The 25,491-nt window shown below is 44.8% G+C and overlaps 1 protein-coding gene across 2 annotated transcripts in view; it reads right to left on the bottom strand.

The window, feature by feature from the left end:
- Positions 1 to 25,056, bottom strand: part of Vtcn1 (V-set domain containing T cell activation inhibitor 1) — a 64,101-nt gene extending 39,045 nt beyond the window's left edge. For both annotated transcript variants that reach the window (XR_013109987.1, XM_076933026.1), the window contains exon 1: positions 24,936 to 25,056. Coding sequence is in view for 1 of the 2 variants with exons in the window: in XM_076933026.1 (XP_076789141.1) it covers positions 24,936 to 24,967 (32 nt within the window). In the remaining variant the exon portion in view is untranslated. The remainder of the gene's footprint in view (positions 1 to 24,935) is intronic.
- Between the last annotated feature and the right edge of the window lie 435 nt (positions 25,057 to 25,491).

The raw sequence follows: 25,491 nt of genomic DNA, 5'->3' as shown, positions 1-25,491 counted from the left end.
AAAGGAAAGTTTTAAATTCATGATTTGAGGTCCAAAAAAGAACTGTCTTGGCTTGGTATCTTTTTCCTGATATATTATAGCATTGTGCATGTTGCCGACACAGTAAAAATGTTAGTTACTAGTTATGTTGCACTAGTTTTCTGTCGACTTGAGACATCTGAAACGGGGGAACTTCAATTGCCCCTATAAGATCCAGCTGCATGGCATTTTCTTAATTAGTGGTTCATGGGGGAGAGCCCAGCCTATTGTAGATGGTGCCACTCCTGGGCGGGTTGTCCAGGGTTCTACAGGAAAGCAGGCTAAGCAAGCCATGGAGAGCAAGCCAGCAAGCAGTGCCTCTCTGTGGCCTCTACATCAGCTCCTAATTTCAAGTTCCTGCCCTGTCTGAGTTCCTGTCCTGACTTTGGTGATGAACAGTGATGTGGAAGTGTAAGCCAAATAGCCTCTTTCCAGGTTGCTTTGGTCATGGTGTTCCCTCACAGCAATAGAAACCCTGACTAAAACACTGTGGCTCTGACAAGACACAAGAGCTAGGACTGTGCATGTGAAGAACACACACTTCAAGGCTTAAGAGGCAGAGTGGGGAGGGCTAGGGGAGGAAAGAGTTATGCAGAGATACTTATAAGCAGATTCCACTGGGGCCTGAGAATTGGAGAGGCCTGAATACATGGCTTCTCCAAACTTCCTTTAGTCTAGAAGCAGATTAGCTTTGTCTCTTATCAACCCAGAGATAGAATAGCAATGAATTAGCTCCATAGTTTTACATTACAGGGCTTCTTAGTCTCGTCCACTCTTTAGGCATATTTTATTTGAAACAAGAACTACTCTCATCTTTCAATAAAACACAGCAGTTCTGGCAGACACTGGGCCTGAGACACTCAGGAAAGCTCAGTGTCCGTGGCAGACAGAGCAGGGCTTCAGAAGAAAAGAGGCCGGGATGACTTGGACTGCTGATTCTTTTTCTATCCAGGCAACCCTCCAAGTAGCTCATGAAAGTCAGTTACAGCCTTCTGGCAGACGTCTTCTCAGACTTCTATCAAAATCGAAACTTAGTCGGGTTAGGAATATTCACACGAGGGCTAAAAGTGGCGTCCCTTGTGTGGAATTCACTGCTCTGGACAGTGGTCCCCAGTTCAAGGTACCAATTTTCCCAAAAATATTGAAAAGAGTAGGGCTTTGGGGCATAAGCCATCAAGAGAAGGCATAGTCTGGACTCACTCCTGGTTTGATTTCTGGGCTACGTTGTTGGCTTGAAGGGACAAAGGCTGAGGCAGCTGAAGTGAGAATCAGCTTGTTAAATGTGAACACAGCGCTGCACAGCCTGAGCCCTCGGTGTATAAGGTGGACAGACAGTGGAACAGCTCCAGGACCCAGGGGCTCTGCAGCAATGTCAACTGACACCTTACCTTCAGGCCACTGCTTCCCGCTTCCTTCTCTTCCAGCTCATTGTTATTCTCAAGCTTTTTCAGTATCTCCTTCTATGTTTTATAGTGCTACATTTTATGTTGGGATTGGAGGCTAAGAATATGAAATGGACTATTGATTCTAAATCATGCATAGGGAGTGGAGATTGGTTAAAAAACAGAGTGGGAAACGAGGAGAGAGATGTAGATGTAGAGGCTCAGGGCCTCTCCTCATCACAGATGTCCCCTAAATGTTCACCAATGCTCACAAAGTCGAGAGCAGCATAGTGGAGCATGTCTGAGCTATCCAAACCCCAGATGGGCCATGCTTTAGAATTCCTTAGGGTAGATTCACTGATGTTTACTGTTTTCACATGTGGCTGGTAGGATTTCTAGACGACTTCTCAAACTCTTAAAAAGGAGCTTCAGGAGTAAAGAGATGGCTCAGCGGTTAAAGTGTGTGCTGTTCTTTCGAAGGACCCAAGTTTGGTTCCCATCATTCTGTGTTGGGCAGCACACACCCTCCTGTAATTCCAACACATGCGTGTGAGTGTGTGTGTGCGTGTGTGTGTGTGTGTGTGTGTATGTGTGTGTGTGTGTGTGTGTGTGTGTGTGTGTGTGTATGTGTTGATGCTGTTCTGGACTCCACATGTACCAGCAGTCACAAGTGAACATACCACATACAGGCACACACATAGACTTATTAATTAAACTAAGATAATTCTTTCTTTTAAATGAGCTTTTTCCTAGCCATTTTCACCAGCTAGACAGTGTAACTGCCTCTGTAATTTGCCCCCTCCCCCCCTTCAGGTATTTAGTAGCCCTTTGCTCCCAGAAGCACCCCACAGCTAAACTTCAGCCTCCCTTCTCTTTTGCATGTTTCCTCCCTCTAGATAATTTCTGAGGGAAATTAATGGTGGCATCTCTGGGTCCTCATTGTGCCCAGTACAGTTCTCCAGTTGGACATTATAACACTGTGTGAAAGTGATTTGTTTCTACAAATCTGAGTCTTCTCTGATCATAGGAGTTTTTTTTTTTTTTTTTTTTTTTTTTTTTTTTTTTTGGAGCAAGAACTATATATATCTTTTTACTTTTGTGCAGTAAGGTGTTAAATTTAAATTTTTGAATTGGAGCTCCGATATACAATAGATGCTGCATGCCAAAGAGGCACTGCCTCATTACATAAATCTTAAAAAGGAATCTTTGACTCACTCCCATAACTCTTAGCCTCATCACTCAGACAAAGGATATAAAAAGGGCTCATGGTAGGAAGGAAGATTAGTGAACATATTTCTTTGGAGAATCTTTTTTCCCCCCTGTGCTGTGAGAACATCCTTCTTTCCCCAACATATAGATATGTGCTTTAAAGAGCTTGTTATGCACTTCCTCGTGAGGCAAGCTGGGGGAAAACATGAATTAGAACCTAAATCATACTTGATAAAGTTAATGTGTTCTAGAACAAATAAGAGAGGGAGAGTGGGAGACAGATCGACAGAGACAGACACAGAGAGACAGAGAAGCATAGAGAGATGGGGGTGGAGTGGAGGGGGCAGATGGCCGGAATAGAGATCGCTGCCTGGAAAGTCAATGCTGTCTTACGCAGCAAGGCATATGGGATTTCCCAGCAGGCTAGACATCCCAGAAAGGTGCAGCCAGCTCACCGATAGGGCACCTGGAAAAGGGGGCTGATGCAGTGAGTCATGCTGAAGTGAACGTTCAGGGACTCAGGGGCAGAGAACTGAAGAAGACAAATTTTCATAAGTGGTCTGACTCACCCAGACATCCAAAAATACTGAACTGAGCTGACATTAACTGGACTCAATGACACACACCACCTATTTCAGGCAATGCCACCTTAAATAAATAAAATAAAATAAAAATAATTTAAAAATTTTTTTAAAAAAAAGAAAGAAAGAAGAAAGAACCTTGGATAGGATGGATTTGAACAGTTAACTAAATATACACCCATATTGAAAGTCAGATCTGGGGCTAGAAATATAGCTCAATGGTAGATGCTTGCCCAGCATGAGTGTAAGCCATGTGTTTGCTCTCTAGTACCACCCCTCATAGGCTCTCAGCTATTACATACAAGGAGAATCCTTTCAAAATCCACAGAACTTATCTTATTGTAGTCACATAGACTCCAGATGACTCAGTTGTTGACACTGAGTCAATCAAGTGAGTGTGGCAGCCTCTGCTTGTGACCCCAGGACTTTAAAAGCTAAGGCAGCGTTACAAGTTCAAGGCCAGTCTGGAAGACCTAAAGAGTTCCAGGGTAGGCACTTATTTAACAAGATCCTATCTCAAACACAAAACAAAAAGAATAAACATCAACACAGCAGACACTTTATGTGAAGCCAGTGAACAACTAGGAAAATACTAAGAGCTATTATATGGCAATGCACAACTGTGGTGGTTTGAATTTGGTGGGCCCAGGGAGTGGCACTATTCGGTGTTGCCTTATTGGAGGAAGCATGTCACTATTGGCGTGGGCTTTGAAATCCTCCTCCTGGCCACCTTGAAAATAGTCTGCTCCTGGCTTTCTTTGGATAAAGATGTAGAAAACTCAGCTCCTCCAGCACCACATCTGCCTGGATGCTGCCGTACTCCCTGCCATGATAATAATGGGCTGAACCTCTGAGCCTGTAAGCCAGCCCCATTTAAATGCTGTCCTTTATAAGAGTTGCCTTGGTCATGCTGTCTCTTCACAGCAATGAAAATCCTAACGAAGACAATAGCAAACCTTCCTTTAAAAAAAAATTCCACTTTCTCAGCCTTTATCTCTGTAAGATTTTTCCTCCATGAAGCACCTCCTGCCCAACTCTCTGAAAACTCTTTCTGGTCTCTTTCCCTTTACACATCCCCTGCTGTGTATTTTCTGTCTTGTCCCTCACAGTCATTCAGACTTCTCTGTGTGGCTTTCTCCTTTGGACTCATTGCTGTGAGCTGGAGCATGGGGAGACAGGAGAAAGAAACAGCTGTGGGTATCTATTTTCTGTTGTCTCCTCAGACCCGGCTGAGGTCAGCATCAGGTGTTAGGGGAGATGATGACCCTGAGGCCCTGCAAGTCTTTTGCCACCTTGCAGTAACTTTTATTCTTTGGATCACAATAAAGAAACTAGAAGAAATAGCTGTCCTTGGTTTCATTCCCAGTTGAAGTGTTTACCATGACATTTTCTCTCAGGACTGTCCCCCATATTCTCCACCAGCAACACTAATGTTGGAGCCATCGTGGACAATAGTACCTCTACAGGAGTTTTAGCCTATGTAGGATAATGCAAGGCTGTAACTATCAGGACTAGAGTTGATAATGATGGAATCCAGAAACACCCTCTTCATACATACAAAATGAACTTGAAGGCTTTACGACTTAAAATAAGACCTGAAAGCCTGAAACAACTGAACAATAATACAGAGGGAAAATACCTAGATGTTTTAGTGATGATTGTTAAACATATGATGCTAACAGCAAAAAAGAGCAAATGAGACTACCTCAAGCTAAAATAATTTCTATACCACTAAGGAAATAATCAATAAAATAAAAGGAAAACCCATAAAAAGGAAGAAAGATGTGCTAATTATATATCTGAGAAGGGTTAATGTTCAAAACACGTAAGGAACACACACAAGCCAATAGCAACCCCTGAATTGCCTACCTTTGATAGGCAATGAGGCCAAATGACCAACTAAAAGGTATATGAAAGGAGCCTAATGTCACTAATCCTTAAGGAAGTATTATCCCACCCCATGCCCCACCTTTTGAGATGAGATGTGGTGGTTTGAATATGCTTGACTCAGGGAGTGGCACTATTAGGAGGTTTGGCCTTGTTGTGTGTCACTGTCGGGGGTGGGCTTTGAGACTCTCCTCTGCCTGGGAGACAGTCTTTCCTAGCTGCAATCAGATCAAAATGCAGAACTCTCAGCTCCTTCTCCAGCACCATGTCTGCCTGGAAACTGCCATGCTTCCCACCATGATAATAATGAACTGAACCTTTGAAACTGTAAGCCAGCCCCAATTAAATATTATCCTTTATATGAGTTACCTTGGGCTGGAGAGATGGCTCAGTAGTTAAGAGCACTGACTGCTCTTCCGGAGGTCATGAGTTCAAATCCCAGCAACCACATGGTGGCTCTCAACCATCCATAATGAGATCTGATGCCCTCTTATGGGGTGTCTGAAGACAGCTACAGTGTATTTACATATAATAAATAAATAAATAAATAAATAAAACCTTTGGGTTGGAGCCAGTGGGGACCAGAGCAAGCAGGGCTCAAGAGAGAGGGAGAAGGGAAAGGAAAAAAAGGAAAGAAAAGAATTACCTTGGTCATCATGTCTCTTCATAGCAATGGAAACCCTAACTAAGACAGAAGATCTAACTGTCTTGTAGCATATGCTGGTCTTGATCTCAAGATCTTCTTGCCTCAGCCTATAGTACTAGAATTATAGGTATGAGGTACCATGCCTGGATGAGCTACAACTCTAAACGTCAGTGAGAGAGTTCCTCCACTTCTAAGGAAAGCCTTTATCAAACAGGCAAGTGGCAAGAACCACTAACAGGAATGTGGGGGGAAGGGACCTCTATCCATTGTTGATGGGGATGTGAGTTTGTTCCACCATTGTGAGAAAATGCATGGGAAGTTCCCCAATTTTCCAATGTAGCTACCCTCTAATCCAGCAACCACACATCTGAGCATAAATCCAAAGGAAATGACAGTATCTTGAGGAGGTGCCTGTATACCCACGGGCATTGAGATGCTGTTTCAAAGAGCTCCCACACAGAAACACCTTGTGTGTTCATCAGCAATTAAATGCACAAAGACTGTGTGAGACAAATATACCATGGTGTATTATTCAATCTTAAGAAGAAGAAAACCTACCCTTTGTGACAACATGAATTAACCTGGAGGACATTATCCTAGGTGAAATAATATAGACACAAGACAAATAATATGAGCTTGCATGTAAGTAGAGAGGTGGTGGGTGAATGGGAAGATATTGGTCATAGGGTGCCAGCTTCACATACGAGGCAAATAAGTCCTAGGGACCTAATACACAGTTACGGTTAATGATATTAGACCCTCAAAACCTGATGAGAAAGTAGATTGTGGTTGTATCACACACATACAACATGCATATATACACATACACACACACAAACACTTATACATTCACATGTCTACACAGACATACACATGCACAAAAATGCTACCTGGAGTGAAAGACATGCTCATTAACTCTACATACTGTCATTCCACAGTGTAGATCAAATGGTCACATATGTGGTAAATGCAGGCTTTCTACATATTGGTTACACTTCAACTACTACTATGCCGTAGTAGGGAGAAGAGGGAAGAAGACTAAGAAGTAAGCAGGAAAATCTCCAATATTGTAAAGTGTGGGAACATCAGATGTAAAATGTTTTTCGTTTTTCAAAATCTTGGCCTCCCCCTCCTAAGTTACTTAAGGTTTGATACCTCAGATTAGATGTCACCTCTCAAACTCAAGCTTCCCTGGAACTGTTAGAACAGATTGCTGGGTCAACAGTTTGCACTCAATAGAAATTTCACAAGAGCCCATACCCAAGCAAATGTGTGCTATAAATTACATGTACGGTATTTTTCCTCACTTAAGGGAGCACATGTGTTCTCCCTAACTCAGTGTACTGTTACCAGCTGCCCCAGACAGCGATTAGACATCAAGCCTTGTCCTGAGCCCCAGGTGTGCAACACCAGGTGCCTGGGATTCTGGATAAGCGGAGCACTTCACAGTGTGACACCTTTGGGGAGCCATGAAAGCCACCATTTTGCAATTCTGTTCTTCACAAGCATATTTTCCTTGAGGGTAGAAAACTGTGAAGCCAGTGGCTAGGCCACATATATTAAATGTAGGTCCCATGCTTTCTGCCCTGGACAATGGATGTTTGCTATCCGACAAAGTGTTTATTAAGGTAAGTGGAGCCTGGAGATGCAGCTCAGGGGAGGAGGGGAGGGACTCTTGGCTTTCTTACTTAGAAGTGCGGCATTTATTGATATCAGGAAATAATGTGTTTGTTACAGTTGTGAAAATGGAATGTTTCGTTGATGTCTTCACTCATAAATACAAAGAAGCATAGCCAGTCTTGTTCGTTTGCTTGTTTTGCTTTTGGTCAAAGTTTTAAGTCTCGTTCTGTGTTTTAGGAGAACTCTCCCAGAGGAAGCTGCCTGGTCTGGCCAACTTTGACTAGCAGATCATCCTTTCTCATACTGACTACTCTCTGCCAATGCTGGCGAGCTTCCTTCCTCAAACACTTTACAGACAGGCAGCTGAATGAGGCATCTGGGGTTTGGACTCCAAGAGGCTGCTGGGAAGTCACTTGTTACCTACCCCATGAACTTGACTGAGGTGATTGCCTCCTGAGAGGCATCCGACTAAGCAGGAACACTTGTCTTCCCCAGCCCGAACAATCTTGCTGACAATAAAGCCACACTGCATTTTCTAAATAAGAAAAGAGCAAGGGTTTGGAAGGCAGGTCTACCTAGGTTCTGCTGCACCTCCCTTGGGAGTGCTGTATTAAGCAGTGGCTAATATGAAATTGCTGGTTGCTGAGAGAAAATGGTCAGGAAAGAAACTGTGAACCCAACCGAAGGCTGCCATGGCTTCTAACTGCTTCCCTTTGCTCATTAGCAAATTATTCTAAAAATGATTAGATTTCATGTCATCTAATCACCCTTCCAAGGGTCCTCTTTGCTTTCCCCTGTCACTTTAAGCCTTACTTACTCAGGTGAAAAAATGAGAAGGGTAGAACCTGCCTCTCCTCGTTGAGATGATCACACCTGGCTGGGGTAACCTCTCTGACTGATCACTCCTGACTTGGGGTGACCTTTCTGATCACACCTGGCTTGTGCTGACCTCTCTGACTGGTCACACCTGACTGGGGGTGACCTATCTGACTGATCACACCTGGCTGGGGGTGACCTATCTGACTGATCACACCTGGCTGGGGGTGACCTCTTGACTGATCACACCTGGCTGGTACACACACACTGAGTTCTTCCTCCCCGCATCCTTATACCACCTCACAGTCTTTTCCCTTTGTCTGGAGCTTCTTCCCATGTCTCCTTGCTTGGCTAATCCATACTCAAATTAAACTGCCTCCTTTAAAAAGTCTCTCTAACCACACTGTTCCACCATCCCAATCAAGAAGATCAGAGCACTCTCAGACCAGCCTGTGGTGGCAATTGGCATAGTGTACACTCACTGTGTATTATTTGTTTATCTGTCTCCTTTTCCTAGTCTGTTCCTAATAACTGAGGCTTCATAGTTCATTCATGATCACCTCCCTAGGAAGTGTGTGCCAGGTTCAATTTAAAGAAAGAAAATAAATAAATAAATAAATAAATAAATAAATAAAGTAAAACTTCTAGAAGCTACTCAATAAACATTTGTTAAATCAATAATGCACGTGGTCCTCCGAGACAGAGACTAGCTAGCACACAGAAGGATCTCAACATTAGAAGCTGTGATTATGAGGTAACAGGACAGTGAGTCAATCCCATCAAAAGGCCACCTCCAGAGGTGACATGATTCTACAAGATTTGAAATGTCAGGCTGTGTCTCTGATATGACTCTGGAAACTGAATGTGTGGGAGACAAACAGTAGGCATGTGGGACACTTCTGCTGTCCAAACTTCTGCTTTTTGAAGCTCAAGGTAGAGGAGTCTTGGTGCCTTTTTTACATTCTCTTTTTCCCAAAGAACAACATGCAGATATGCTTGGTCATGCAGGAGTGCTGTGTGTGGCCATCAACATCATTGCCATGGTCATCTTTTGTACTTCGTCCTACATCCTCCGCCTCATGTTACTTGAGGTTTGACATCTCTCTTAGATAGCACACAAGCCATCAGCTCTCCTTCTCATGCTCTCAGGACGCTGTCAGAGCGGATGCCCGGGTCAGTGGTCTGCACTCTATAAAGTTCTCACTGGAGCACACGGTGAGAACACTTACTGTCTTTTTGACAGATGATAATATGAAACCTAGAGATACAGACTAGCATGGGATTACAGTTTACACTTGGAAGGAGATGTCTGAAGAGAAGGAGCAGTGTCCATGACTCCCTCTCCCATGGCTCTCGTGGCCTCCTCCCCTTGCTCTCAGAGTATTGCATGCATATGGTTAAGATGATTTGACTTCCATATTTACAGGACAAATGAGACCTGAGGGACTGAAATAGGACAGGGCAGGAGATTCACCACTGCTTGCTTTTGAAGGGAGCCTAAGTCAAAGGCTTTGTTTCTACTTCATGAGAAATCAAAAGGGCTTGTTTCTCTGTGAATTTTTTTAAGTCCTAGGCACACCCTGCCTGGGTAGTTCCTTCTGCTGTAAGGACACAAAACTGCCATGGCCTTATTTCATATCATTTGACCTCACCAAGCTATAGTCAATTACTACCATTTAATTAATTATGTGTTCTCATAGGAGAAAAACCTTTCATCTTCTACTTCCCCACTATTATTCCTAAATGTGTCTGAAAATCAGTGTCAAAATGCTTAGTCACTGTAGAGTGTGGCTCAAACTGATGACCATTGGGAAGTATGAGACCCAGGCATTGGCATTAAAGGCTCTCTCCGGGGAAAGAATTCCGGACAATAGGGAAGTTCTGGCTGTGTGAGTGTTCAGTGTCCGCCTAAGCATCAGTAGCCAGTGCTGATGTATCTAGTGCCTCCTGCATCTAGACTAATTCAACTTGTGGTTTCAGGCAGATCAGATGAACACCCATACACTGAGGTGATAACCATTTCCTGGAAAAAGGAACTATTAGCAATTATAATAATGAGAGGGCAGTCAAATAATTCCTATGTTTGTCTAGTAAATCATTTGAGGTGAGCCATTGATGCCACCTAAGGATTCTCCTTCTGGTTTAATGAGGAAAGAAAGCCACAGGTTAGACATGTACAAGCACAGGGCTAACAAAATAGGATGAACAAAAAGGACTTGCTGGAGAAGGGGAAGTCAGAAAAGAATGGTGACTTTGGGTAAGAAACATGTGGGATTCTGAGAAGGAAACTCCAATCTCCATGGTCTACTGGGCACTTACTCAACCATGTTGTTTGAATGTCAGGTCAGGCTCTTAATGCTGCCCTGGGATTTACTCAGTAATATGCTTTCTATTTTTTTAACTTACATTTTTTTTATATATACATACATACATATATGTATTATACATATATATGTATATATAATATATGTCTATGTCTATATCTGTGTGTATTGTCTACTTCTTTTTAAGTTGCAGACTATCTGGCTATTCCTTTCTCTTTCCCAGAAGTCAAGCCACATCCCCCTACAGCTGTCTCCAGAGAGTTGATATACAATGGGTGTTGCAATCCTGCAGCTCTACAAGAACTGGGTTCTTCCCTCCTCCCCCTTTGCTGCTACAAGCAAAGCCTGCCTACCTCCATACTTCTCAGACCCAAGATGGCCTGGAGTTAGAACTAGATTTTTGTTGTTGTTATTTTTGAGACAGTCTTTCTATGTAGTCCTGGTTGTCCTGGGGCTCATTATATAAATTGGGATGTCCTGGAACTCACAGAGATCTTCTTGCTTCTGCCTCCCAAGTGCTGAGATTTAAGGTTTGTATCACCATGCTCAGCAGTAGCTAGACTTTTAACAGTCCTTTCTTGACTTCTCATATGTAGACTGGGCCACATAGAATGAGCTCACCCTTGAAAGCCTAGAAGAGGCTCTTTATTCTCTGGAAATGAAGGATCTGATTCTGCCTTCCAGGGAGTGGGTCAAAGCTCTCATTCTTCCAGTCCTTGAGGAATGAGGAGAAACGGAGGGGCATTGAAAGTGCTTTCCCTTCAGGACCCCGTCATGCTACCCATGACCATCTCAGTTAATGAAGCTCTTCCTGGGATCTGAGAACTCTCCCACAGCATTCCAGGATGCTGTAACTGCCAATAAAACTCATACGTAGGTAAATGTATCTCAGCCTCCCTTCTAGACCCGCAAGCCCTGTATATGTAACAATGGTTGCTATTCTTTCCTATACCCTAGTAACTCTAAGGTGTCCCGATGGATACTAATAAATATAAAATTTGAAGATGGAGTTTTGATAACACCAGGCTCATCATAATGATTTCTTTACCTCGATAGAACTCTTTAAGCCATTAGCACTGATATCCATAGTGAATGCCGCAGAGGCATTTATGTTAGATTAAACCATCTGAAATTATGACTATATTGGTCAAAAACAACTGAGCAGCTAGGTATGGTGGCACATACCTGCAATGCCAGCGGCTGGGAGGCTGATGAAGGGAGCATTGCAAGTTCAAGAATGGGCTGGGCTACATAGCAAGGCCCTGGCTGTTTCTAATTATGCCACCTTAATACATGTAGCTTTGATTTTTTTCATAATTCTCATTTCCAGGGACTTTCCCTGGTGTATTTCTGACAGGGCAGCAGCAAACAAGATAAAGGGTCGGCAAGGGGAGGGAGTGAGTCAGGCATGAATGGCCCAGGGAGTCTCAAAGCTCTGACTGACTTGCAAACAAAACAACAACAGAAACACAAACTAACACTCTTAGCCCTTAGTGGTTTCGCATGTCCAAATATGATGTCATTCAGCGCCTCCGGATTTGCTTGACTACAGAACTCTTCTGGGGGAAACTTTGATTGATGTCACTTTGGGAAGCACTGTCTTAAGATACTAGGTATAAACACTACTGAGTAACCAAGTCATGCATGGTGGGACTTGGACCCAGATGATGCTTACATCCAACTAGACACTGGGTTGAGTAGAAATGAAAGACTTCTTTAAAATAAATAAATAAATAAATAAATAAATAAACAGAAGTGGGGGAAATCTCACCAGGTCTTGAGACCAAGTTTCCAAGAAGTGTGGTGACATTATGGTTTGGATCTAAAAATGTTCTCTGTGGGAACCACAGTTGGTGCTATTGCTTGGGGAGGTTGTGAAGCTGGCTGATGGATCGATGGGGAAGGCCTTTGAAAGCTCTCTTTTATTTTCCTTCAAGATGTAAATTCCCACTGCCACAGACCAGGTCAAGATGGAAACCATGAGCCAACATAACTTGCTTCCATCAAGAGCGATTGTGTATTGGTGTCAAAAGTAACTAGTACAAACGGCCTACCATGTCATTTTCTAACTGGGTAGGATTGCAAAACAGATCACTATATAGGATTATGACTGCTGTGTCAGTAAGCAAAAATTCTTTCCAAATTTACTTTTAATAACACGAATCTTCAACAGAAAAACAGACTATAAAAGTATCAACAACTATATAAAATTATTTGTAGTTTGGCCTTAAAAGGGAAGAAACAGAAAAGAAAATAGTCCCAATGATTAATCCATGGATGGCTTCAAGAAATTGTAACATTTCCTTAAATGTTACACTTGGATTTCACAGTGAAACAAAATCACACATTACATAAATTGCACATTTACATGGTAAAAACACAGGTGCTATGAAGGGGAAATGGGAACACGAGGGGCACTTTAAATGGGGGAGGAGGGAGAATTATACAAAGGGAGAGGGAGGGAAGAGAGAAGAGAGAGAAATCACACAAAGGGTATTTTTTAAGCTGTAGAAAACATACACATTATTTTATAAGCTTACTTACACACACACACACATACACACACACACACACACACACACAAAGGAGTTATACCACTTGGGATGATAATATGCCAACATTCATACTGACAAAAGCCCAGGCATAGGAAACCTCCCTTTGATTCTTGGTCATGGGTATCCAAAGGACTCCAGAAAGTACAGGGAGTTTCCATTGCCCTTGATGCTCTTGTGATGCTCTGTGATGATTCACAGAGAAGAATGTGAGAGCCTGTAGTTCAAGGTTTTTACACACTTTGGAGACAGGGCTTGGAGAAATCGAGTTGGAACTAACCTGGAAGCCTTCTTCCTGAGGACTAGCTCATAGCATCAGAAGGTTGCTATGCAAGCTACCAAGAGAGAGAAGCAATCAACAGTCCTTGACAGTTCTAAAGCTGTGAATAACCATGACCAAACCAACAAGATGTCTCCAATGGTGCAACTGTGACATTTTATCTTGGGGGTAGCCAACAGCTGTCCAAATGGACTTAAGGTCTACTCATGCATGGTGACACTGCAAATCTAACCAACTACCTAGAGGTCACAGATCCTAGAGAAGAACTTGTTGCTTCCATTTCCCTAAGACATTCAATATAATGTCCTTATACCCACACATAAATGTAGCTCTCACTCTTCATCAGGGAAGCATCTTTTTGCAACAGACAGAGACTACTACGGTGATCTACAACAAGTGAAAATGCAGGGTACCCATTATTCATTCAGTCCATACCAGACTGTCCCCTGAGAAAACCCCAGTGCTCCCCTCTTTCCAGATGAGAGAGTAATTTCAAATACCACCAGGCTCTGAGACCACATTAAGACCTTCTAGCCTCCTTATTGATCTTGGCAGAGTTGAAGGCCTGTGGTGGTTAATTTGCCAACTTGATTGGATTAAGAACACCAAAGGCACCAATAAACGCCTTAGAAGTATCTATGAGGGTGTTTTGAAGAGGATTGACTGAAGGGGATACGACCAGCTTTTTGATTGTGGATGGCGTCATCCCATGGACTGGTGTCTCAGACTGAATTAAAAAGGAGGAAGCCAGCTGAGTACTCGTGTTCTTCTCTCCCAACTCACTGGTGCATCAAGAAGTGAGCAAGCCCTGCCGCTCCTGCTGTCTTCAGAGGTTTCTGCCATCTTGACTTCCTGACCATGTTGACTAACCTAACCAACCACCCATAGCTGAAGATGCAATTCTAGAGAAGAAACTTCTGTTTTCCTAAATCATTAAATGTGACCTCTAACTGTATTCTAAACACCTATCCTTCTACCCACAGATAAACACAGCTCTCACTACAGTGGACTCTATTCCCTTGAACCATGAGCCAGAATAAATCCTTCCTCCCTTAAGTTGCTTCTTATCAAATATCAGGTCACAAAGATGAGAAGAGTTATCAGTGGGTGATTTTCTAAAGACCTAAAGTATAACCCTTTGAACAGCCCACCTTTCTCCTCACCCAGAAGAAAGAAGCCTACCCACATAGATTCCAAAACCCACAGGCATTCTCAGCACACAATGCTACTGTGTGTGCATTTAAGGTATGCATGTACTTGTTCATGTGTAAGCACATAGTTGTGTAGGAGCATGCACACACTTTCATATTAGTATGCAAGGCTCAAGTCAGTGCCCTCTATTGTCCCTCCCCTTGTGTTTTGAGGCAGAATTAGGCTCAACAGAACCTGGAATTCACAGATTGGGCAAGAGTATCTATAGGGATCCTTCCTTGTCCACTTCCTCAGTGTGGAAACTGCAGACATGCACAGCCTTGCTTGGCTTTTTATGTGGGTGTTGGGAATCTGAGCTCAGGTTCTTGTGCTGGCACAGAGAGCGCTTCAATGACTGCGTTATCTTCTCAGCCCTGAAGAGCTCCTTTCTTAAAACCTCTAAGGTTTTTCTTTGAAATAGCCACACTCTTTACGTATAATGATTAACTGTCTCAGCAAGACCCCAAACACTGAATCTCAAAGGTTTCAAAATACTGTACATGTGTGAGGCCAAATGAAAACAGAAAACATTCAAAGCATAAATGCACAATTATAGCTAGTACTCAGGATAGTCTTGTGGGTTCATTTGGGTACCTGGCTGCCATTCATAAACCTGTTGCCATGGAAAGTGTTTTCTTATTCTTACTCAGGACACTGCTGCCACAGTTGTAGCATGTTGGTGGAAGATGAACTTATTCATGTGCACAGGAGTCCTTCTGCCCATGCCTTCAGGCAAAGCCTGGCCTGTGGGACACTCAATACAGTAGCACCACAGGGTTGTTCAGAGAGGCCCGGATAACTAAAGAGGACCCCTTTGTCCTCAGACCTCAGTGGGGAAATTTCTCTGCGTAAAGGATGTTCCGAAGGTCTGATCTTCCCCTCTGAACTCTGTCTTACTCCCAAACACAGCCTAGTTCATAAGCTCTGGGCCAGCAGTAGTTGGCGAGCTGCTGGCGGGATGGTAAGGAACGCAAGCTGATACCAAGGAATCCCCCATATTCCTGTGCGGTGTCCTTGTGAGGGAACTGGCTTAGTAAGCACCGGACAGAGCTCCTCTGCAGGGAGCCCCACAGAGCTGGCCCCAAGGTGAAGAAGGCGTCTGCAGCAGCAAGGCAGAGCTTGGCTGGCTTTTGCTAAATCCCCACAAGCTTACATTAAAGGTCTTAGATGAAGGTCACCTGCCCTAAAGCCATTAGGAGGACAGCTCAACTTTCCCATTCACTGGCTTCTCCCTAACTGCAGAGACGGCCAGCAGGACATGTCCTACCTTCAAAGAAAAGAGCAATGAGCAGATGGGAACTCTGTTCTTCGAACAGGTAGAAGCAAAAATCAAAGACCAGCTTCTTGCTTGGTGTGATTCCTCGCCTAACTCCCCCTCCACAGAGCTTTCCATCAGGACTTGCCTAGAAATGCCCCAAACTTTAAGGGCATTTGACTGAGGCTGCTCTGGGGTCTACAGGATGTTTCTTCCTATACCACATAGTGCTTGCTTAATTTTTTTTAAAAATTTCTTTCTTGTTTTTTTGAGATAGGGTTCAGGCTGTCCTCAAACTCATGGAGGACACCCTGCCCTGGCTTCTCGGGGACTGTGATCACAGGCACGAGCCACCATGCCTACTTGTGCTTACTTGACTTACTATCCCATGCCTTATAGCACTTTATGCCAGTCACTGTAAAGAAGGACGGTCCCTGTGCTCTTACATCCTGCTCCCGGAGCCTGGAGCCTTTTAGCAAAGGAAAAAAAATCCATCATCAAACGCAGCACAAGAATAATGTGCTGGGTCCTTGTGCCAGAGGCAAGTTCCCAGGCTACAGAACGTTAACTCCTACCACCGGTGTAGAGAAGCAGAGGCTGGCTCCAAGAGCTGGAGGCTCATGTCATGGTGAAGAAGGAAGGGACAAGAAAGCAGGAGACTGTGCTGTCATGGAAAACGAAGAAAAGGTGTTTCCAGGAGGTCACAGGGCATCTGTATTGAGAGCTGTTATAAAGGCAAGCAAGAGAAAAAGAGAGAAGCCAGCACTGGGCATGGCAATGTGTGGTGACATGGAGCACTGATGGGTATACTATCTTGGTTCTGTGAGGAGGAAAAATTCAAGTGGTTGTGGTTGGGGGCGGGGAGGGTGGAGAATCACAGCTGCACAGGTAGCTGGCAATGAGGGTTTATTAAGTGCTTTATCAAATGCAACTTGCACAATTGCCACAGGGTCCTATGGTATTGGCTCAGATATGGCTCCTAGATCCAGAGCCCAGGCACAAAGAAGATAAGTAGCTTACCCAAGGCCAAACAGCTAGAAAGTAATTTAGCCAGGAATGGACAGGCAGGTTAGCTCTACTGTGTTCAGAACCACCAGGATACCAATCAGCTCAATCCCTGTAGACCAGTCTTGCAAAAAGTCTGCTGAAGAGGGAAAGAACAAGATAGAGTGGACAGACAGAGCAGTTATAAGGCTGAGAGCCAGTTTTTCTTCTTACGATGGAAAATTCTGACAGCTGGGCTGTGTGCTGACTGGGGTAATGGAGGTACAGGGAAGATGGATGGTGGCAGCCAGAGTGCAGGAGCTGGGAGATGAGAGACGGGGAGCGTGTGGAACTGACCTTTGATAGTGCTGGGTAAATCTGCACCCAGGCATCTAGCCTGAGGCCAGAGGAAAGGGCATCCGTGAATGTGGCAGCAGGGAAATGAAGAGATGAAGGAGTACCTGTCTGCTAGTTTCCATTTCCTCCGTGAGGGACAAAACCAGACAATTACCTGAGATGAAGGCGGGGAGAAGGGATGGGTTTGTAAGAGGACTGAAGAGGACAGAGATGGGATGCTTGGAACGACCGTTCTGGGAGCAGGAGGGGAAAGAAACCACAACAAGGCATCAGGATAGGTGGATAAAAGGTGGCATTTGATGAGCCCAGACACCACTGATGCTGCCTCTCAAGTCTTCCTCTTGGCTTTTATGCCCTGAAATTTATCATTTTAAATCTATAGAAAAAGAAAGAGAGGAAACTTTTCTGCCGTTAGTGTCATGCTGGGACTGGCAGAAATGAGCTGGAATCGGTGCCATCGTAAATCTTGACGTATCCTAGGTTTGGAATTTCAAAAAGCAAAGATGACGATAACTAGAACTGGGGTTTCCCTCCGGTGGAGATTCAGGATTTCCTACCCGTGGAGACTCGTGTGCTTGCCTTCATCTCTATCAACACCAATCCACTGCTGTTTTAAATATATCTTTAAAAGAAATGAGGCATGATAACTAATCCCAGGTGGCGCTCATGTCCACCTGGACTAGACCTCTGCCCTTTTGCTGGGACATCAAAGACTTGAGTGGAACCACCTTACAGGGCTCTGTGAGCCCGAGCTGGTATAAGGGACTCAGAGGGACTACTGAACGTGGATAGCTGGGCAAAATCCAGTTCAGTAGACCTGGAGAGGGCGGAGAATGTGCTCTTCCAATAATTCCAGGGTGCTGCTGCTGCTGTGGAATGTTGGGGTCACTGTGGCAAGGTGTGCTGTTTCAAGTCCACCCTGTTCAATGTCTCCAGAGGCAGAAAATGCTCCTATGTCTCACAGAGCAAGAACTTAAAATAAGACATCTTACTTTGGTCCAGTGAAACCCAGAACATTCTAGACACAAAGGTTCTTGGAATGGTCCTGACTCTACCTCCCTCCAAGTCATTGTTTTTTCCCTAAAAAACAGTGGAAGGCAGGGAAATATTCAGCCAGAGCAGGCAGGACCTGTCTAGTGCCAACACTGCAAGATGACAAGGTCTGTTATTTATCAATTCATTTAGCTTTCACACCAACCCTGAAGGCTAAGAAAATATTAACACCCAGTTTACGGACAGGAAGTAGAGGTTAGGGTTGAATAGCTTACTTAAGTCCCACAACAGGGAAATGGGGAGATGGACCAGTCAGGCTAACTCCAGTATTTCCTTTTTTTCCCATACGTCAAGAGTAAACATAGACAAGGCTTTGGATGCTCAGGTCTGAAGATCCCTGATGCTTGGGTAAAGCAGTCTTCTTAGGGCAGCACAGCTTTTTCCTAAGGTCACTAGCATTATAGGACCTTAAAAACATCCCTTTCTGAGTATGACATGACAGCATGACATCATGCTACCCACTTTATTTTGGTTGTCTGAGGAGTATACAGATGCAAAGTTCAAGCTATGTTTACCATCTAGAGCAGTGGTTCTCAACCTTTCTAATGCTGAGACCTTTTAGTACAGTTCCTCCTGTTGAGGTGACCCCAACCAAAAAATTATTTTCATTGCTAATCCATAACTGTAATTTTGCTACCATTATGAATTGTAATATAAATATCTGTGTTTTTCTGGTGGTCTTAAGTGACCCCGTGAAAGGGTCATCCGACCCCTAAAAGGGTTGTAGCCCATAGGTTGAGAACTTCTGATCTAGAGCAATTACAAAAACAACAGAGACTAAGGCTCTGGCTTCAGCCGAGCATCCTTGTCAGCCAGCCAGGTAGTCACTCAGGAAGTGAGTTTTCACCAGTACTGATTTGGGTTCTGCTTTAGTGGCAAGAGATGATGCAAATTGGTTGGAAGGAGAATTATCTCTATAACTCAGTATAGGGCATAAGCTAGGAACGTGTGTGTTCCCGGCATTGGCTGGCAGAGAGGCAGTATCTGCAGCTATGAAACGGAGATAATTAGGAGTGTGAGGCAGGTTAGCTAAGGAACCATTGCCGAATGCTTGGTCATTGGCCCATAGCTCTAACTGCATTCTGCTGGGTGGAGCCTGAGTAAGACAGCTGTGACCTTACTGTAAGCTATGAATGGACAGGGAACAAAATGTTCTTCCCACAAGGCAGCCTTCTTAAAAAAAAAAAAAAAAAAAAAAAAAAAGTTACATAAACTATGATAAGTAAATGCACTTAAAAACAAGGACCTTTAAAAAAATGCCCTGACATGTCTACGTTACCTCTGTAGAAACAACAAAGGCCTGGGAAAAACATTCTTGGCTCTTTTTCACATGACCAAAAATGGATAATAAGACATTTAAAACCGGATATATTCTCTCAATGTATTTGTCTTTGCTTAATCTAACCATAATAGTCACCTCAAGGTTTGCTTGCTTTAATAATAAAAATAAAAAGCACTTTGTTTGCACTTCTCTTGGGCTCAAATACCTTGAGTCCCCTGATTATCCCAATATGTCACATCTTTGGAATACCCTTTGACCCTTGGAGACTTAGCCTCTCTGGCTGCAGAGCAAGTTGACAACGCTATATCATCAGAAGGTGCAAATGCTGACCTGGGCACACAGTAGGGCTTCCCAAACTTACAAAGAAGCCCCTTGCTACAACGCCCAGATCTTCAACCCTGTAGTCAGACCTAGAATAATCTCATTCTCAAATCCTCAGGTTTAGAAAATGACTGAGCCTCAGACTCATAGACAGATATGAAACGTATGACAGACTTGACTCCCGCCCTCCCAAAGAAACCGCTGTAAAAAGAGTGTTGTTAGATAGACTCTCTTGGGAAGTGGGGAGATGACTCAGTGGATAAGAGTGCTTGCTATGAACAAGAGGATCCGAGTTCAAACCTCTAGCACCCATGTAAAAGGAAGGCATTGCCAAGTGTGCCTGTGATCCTAGAATTGGGGGACAAAGATGGGAAGGTCCCAAGGAGCTCACTGGCTAGCCAGCCAAGCAGAAAAAACTAAGCCTTGGGCTCAGTAAGAAACTGCCCTCGTTTGTTTTCTATTGCTGTGATAAACACATGACCAAAAGCAACTTGGCAGGGGTAGGGGGATTACATCCTACAGCTTACTGGCTACCTTAAAGGGAAGTCAGGGCACGAACTCTAGGCAGGAACCTGGAGGCACAAACTGATGCAGAACTGTGGAACACTGCTTATTGCCTTGCTCCTCATGGCGTGCTCACTTTGCTTGCTTACAGATCCTAGGACCATTTGCCCAGGAGTGGCACCACCCGTAGTGGGCTGGGACTTCCCATATAATTATTAATTGAGAAAATGTCCCATAGACTTGCCTAGAGGCAATCTTATAAAGGCAATCCTGTAACTGAGAGTCTCTCTTGCTGGATGACTCTAGCTTGTGTCGAGTTGACAAACAAACAAATATCCCACCTCTGATCATTGGTAACCAGTGGTATCATTTCTCAGCCTTTTGGCTAAGATCAAATGTAAAAACGAAGATCAAAAATAATAGAGGAAAACACCCAATGTCCTTTAGTTTTTATATGCTCATGTGCATGTGTGCATATCTGCGCACACATAGACACACACAAACACACACATACATGCACATGTTGCTCTTTAAAGGTCTTCAAAGCCTTCACTACAACATCTGTTTTAAGGATAGAAAAGCCAAATGGTCATAGCATTGACACTAGGTTTTTATGGCCATGTAATAAACATTATAGAGGAACTTGCATATAATGTATATGGTAGTGGTTGGCATCTGTATTCCATTAGGATATATCAGACACATAATTATCACATGTCATTCACATGACCCCAGCAATTATGTACTGTTATTATCCTCGTTAAAGTTAGGGAAGCTGACACTGATACAAGGTAAGCATTGACAATTGACCAGGGTATTGATCCATGCAGTCTGAAGCCAGAGCTCAGACAGGTATCTACAGTGATAACGTTTTCCTTCTTCCTGACAAAAAATGATCTTGAAGAAGTTCTGATCCTTAGTGAGGAAAGCAGATGAGCTTCAGAGAGAACATTCATAAGCAAGTCTGGCTGGGAACATAAAAGGGGCAATTAAGGTACCTAGAAAACTCCCAAAGGGACTTCAAAGCTGAAGTGGCACCAGAGCTGGCTGTTGAAAGAAGTGAGAGTCATTGCAGCAGGCAGAGGTGAGGAAGAATGTGTCTCTGGTGATACAGAAGTATTCATGGGGTCCCTAAGACCCCGGAGCCTTCTATTTAATAAGCTCCAAAAGACAAAGGTTGGACTCATTTTCTATTGTCTCTGTGGGATTTGAAGTGTTAATCTGGCCAAGGCTGAGCTCTGCCAGGTAAGATTCTCTCACCGGGCAAGCTTGCACGGTGCTGCCAAGCATTCTGCCTGATTGGCTTGAAATGGGAGACAAAGACTCTAGGGTAAAGTTCCAGGGGTCCTTGGCTTGAGCCTCTGTCATTGATTTTAGCCACTTCAAGTGACAGAGACACGAGACACCCATTCTTTCTCCATACAGTAGTCTCCTTCTCTGCATGTCTTCGTCAGTCCTATGGTCTTCTATAACTTGAGGTAGGCTAGAGAGGTTTCATGGTTCCCAGGTTTGATGGCCTGTGGAAATCTGCTCTGTTGATATTTGTGATTTCTCGGTTCTGATCTCTCTACCTTTCCAGATATTCAGCCTTTCTCCATTTCCCTTCTCTTCCCACCCCTACAAACCAGTGTTCTTCACTTCCTGTCACTGGCCCCTTTGTCCTCTTATGGACTCTTAGGAGACACCCCCAGGGAACCAACCATTCCTTGCCCGACCCCTCCTAGTTTCTTTCCCGTGTTTTCTGGACTTTTCTTGTCATCATCTGATGGTCCCAGGGGAACCTTAGACTCAATGTGCACCTAATGTAAGGACCTCCCATGTCACATCCCTCTCCTTCAGTTCACTCTTCCCATACAGGACCAGGGGACTCATTCCAGGACCTGCCCCTCACCCCACTTTCTACTGTTTCATACCCTTCTCTCCCTCATGTTTCTCGAATCCACTTCCCTTCTCCAAGTCTCTATTGTCTTCTTCTGTTCTCCGACTTTGTTATTAGGACAGCAGCTGCCTCCCACCTGCTCTCATTGCTTCCAGCCTTGTGCCTCTCCAAGGTAAAAATTCAGGTTCCTCTGCTTGAGAATCTCTGAGGGCCAGTCATCACCAACACCCAACCCCTAGCTCAGTCTAGTAAATAAGTGTGACCCGGTGTCACCTCTCTGTCTGCATCTCAGCATTCATCTTGAGATGGTATGACAAAGTAGCAAGTAGCTTTCTGTGCTGGCCCATGAGTTTTAGTTATCCCAGTCCCTCTACACAGAGTATCTTTCTCACTTTTTAAAAACCCAGTCCCCACTAATTCATGTCTAAAGACGCAGCCCAGATATTTGGCTCAGGAAAACTTCCCTGATGCATCGAGCAAGGAAGGGCTCCCATGGCACCCTGAGCCTATGGTCCCATAACAGAGAAATGGAGATCACTGAGACTCTTTCCCTATTGTCAGACTCTTGTCAGCATCTTAGTCATCTTTGCCCCCATGTGTAATGCGACACCCAACAGAGAACAGACACCCAGTTATACTGTTCACCAGAATATAACACCCTCAGATAAATGATCCTAACTTCTCCACCCTTGGACTCCAAACAGCACTTGACAAATGGTCCATTAGTGACTGCTGGTGCCACGGACAGCCATGACGGCAGGAGAATCTGGATCACACAGCTCCCCATGTGCCACGGCATTCTTTCCCTGAAGCATGCATATTCTGAGATAGAAGTTGGGAGGATCAAACTCTAGTAAGGGAGCAATCTGCTGGGTCTGCAGAGGTTGGAAGCCCCCCGCCCCCCCATGAACTATGCCCTGGAACTATTAATGAGAGGAGCTAGTATGAATAAAGGGGATTGTGGCAAAGAAAGGACTAGTTGGCACTGAGAGAGGATACTGGCTTTCCCAGATGGGTTCTGTTTGTATCTACAACAAAGCTTTCTGATCCCACTGTCCATTGAGATGATCAGGGTCCCTCTTCCCTGTCTGTCACCCTTGTGGCTTGTCCCTGGTTTTGCAACTGCAACATTCAAATGGTGAACAAGGCAACCAGGGTCAATAAGAGGAGCCTCTGTTGGTCCTAATGGGAATCTAAACCTTAGAGGGTGGGGGACCCACATTTTGAACACCCACCTCTGGCTGATCCTCCAGCAAAACCAGTCAGGCTGGTTGCAATGTATTATTAGAAAGCCCACATGCCTGACCTTGGAACAACAGAGACACTTGTTTCCCACCCCTGGGATCTAAGCTTGGGTGACAGGGATGAAGACCATGGTGGGAGCAGGAGCAATCACCTTATAGGGTTTTCAGAGAGTGAGTTTAAAGCTGCCCCACCTCTTATATACATAGCTCCAGGGCCATAAAGAACCTTTACACGGGGTGATGAGATTCAAGATACCAACAAAGCACCTAGTATACGGCAGGAGGAGTGCTTTCGAAATGCTAGCTCCTCACACAGGCGCTTCTGAATGATATTCACAGAGGCTGAGATGTCTGGACAGAAATGATTGACACCTGTTGCTCCTCAGGGGGTTGGCCCAGCACGGTGAGGGAGGGGTGCTGTCCAGAGCCCCCCTATGCTGATCCTGCAGAGCCTCTGCCCCACGTCTTGCTGAACATGAGGGAGGGGGGGTGGAATTCTGTTTCAAGGGAGGAATTTTCTAGACTGTGTGGGAAGTGATGCTCTTCACAGATCCATTGTTAATCACTCTCCTTTCTACCGCCTCACCCTCCTTTTCTTTTCTTAACTGGAAAAGACACATCAAATTGGAAGACTGGTTCTTCAAACAACCCCTAGAACCAGCGTGCATGTCTTCCTAAAAACTGTAATGAGTTGGGACCGACATTGAAATCTCCACCTATTTCATGGTGGGGGGCAGGGGTAGGGTGGAGGAGGAACCACCATCACCACCACCACCAACAACAAAACCCTTTCGTTTTCCATCTCTTATCACTCAGAGAGGTAAATGATGTCCTGATGGGGAAAGGCACCGGGAATATAGCTGAGGAGCAGAGGGTGGCAGGTGGACTTGTCTCTTTTTTATTTTATTTTACTTTAATTTGCCAGGGGTTATGCAGCGATAACCACCAGGGTCTCCTCTCCTGGCTCTCCTGGGAAAATGAAGGACCCCATCTTGCAGCCGGGATTGGGCTGAAGTTGAGAGTTGGTGCAAGAGTACAGAGACATTATGCCCACAGGAGAGCATTGAAACACATCTGCCTGCTCACCTCCAGCCCCTGCTCTCCATCCAATCTCTGCAGCTCCATCAACTGGGTTTAGTGTGCCTGAACATCTCAGTTGAGTCCCCAGTGTGGACACATAGTTTTCAGTCCACAGCTGCCTTAGGAGGGATGAACCTTTCATCACAAATCACCTACCAGAACCTTCCCTGAGTCTGGGCAGTTGCTCAGGGCTGTTAAACTTGCTTATTAACCTCTTCCTGTCCCAATGCTGGACCAGAAAAGGGGGCAAGTGTGACCCTGTGGCACAACCCACAAGTTTTTAGCATCTCTCAAAGACCCCATCACTGTTCTCAATCTGGGGAGAGAGAGAAAAAGAGGGAGAGGGAGAGGGAGAGGGAGAGGGAGAGGGAGAGGGAGAGGGAGAGGGAGAGGGAGAGGGAGAGGGAGAGGGAGAGGGAGAGGGAGAGGGAGAGGGAGAGGGAGAGGGAGGAGAGGGAGAGGGAGATTACCTCCAAAAGATGATCTGCCCCAAGGAAGCCATGGCGAGGGAGTTCCTTCCCACAGTCCCGCTGTGTGTGGGGCCAGAATCTGGTGAGTGGAGCCGCCTGCCTGCCACTGCCCTTCTGGGTGTTGTGACTCACACTGGGTTCCTGAGTGCTGTCTTTAAATAGTGCAGGCTGGGAGGGGTGCATGTAGCTGTGGACTGCTCAGGTATGAGGAAACAGCTCCGTGAAGCCAAGGCCCAGGGTTGCCTTTCTAGGCCCCGACCCATGAGAGGGTGAGACGTTTCCCAGTCTCCACCTCGGGGCTTGAATTCATACAGGTCCTTATCTTCTAATTGCACAAGGCACAAGAAAGAGCTAGCTAAGGGAGGAATCCCAGGAGCCTGCAGGGTTGGTGGAACTGCTGGTCCCTGCTGGGTCACTCCTGATAGAGTCTCTCTCTCATGCATTTGATCCCTGCTGGTGCTGACCTGAGACAGCAGACTGGGTTGTCCCTCAGAGTCATTCTCATACATCTGATTCCTGTTGGGGCACCACGCTGACCCTGGTGTGCCACTGAATA

This window comes from Arvicanthis niloticus, chromosome 4 (genome assembly GCF_011762505.2).
Source record: "Arvicanthis niloticus isolate mArvNil1 chromosome 4, mArvNil1.pat.X, whole genome shotgun sequence".
NCBI lineage: Eukaryota > Metazoa > Chordata > Mammalia > Rodentia > Muridae > Arvicanthis > Arvicanthis niloticus.
This window is presented reverse-complemented; position numbering and strand designations above follow the sequence as displayed.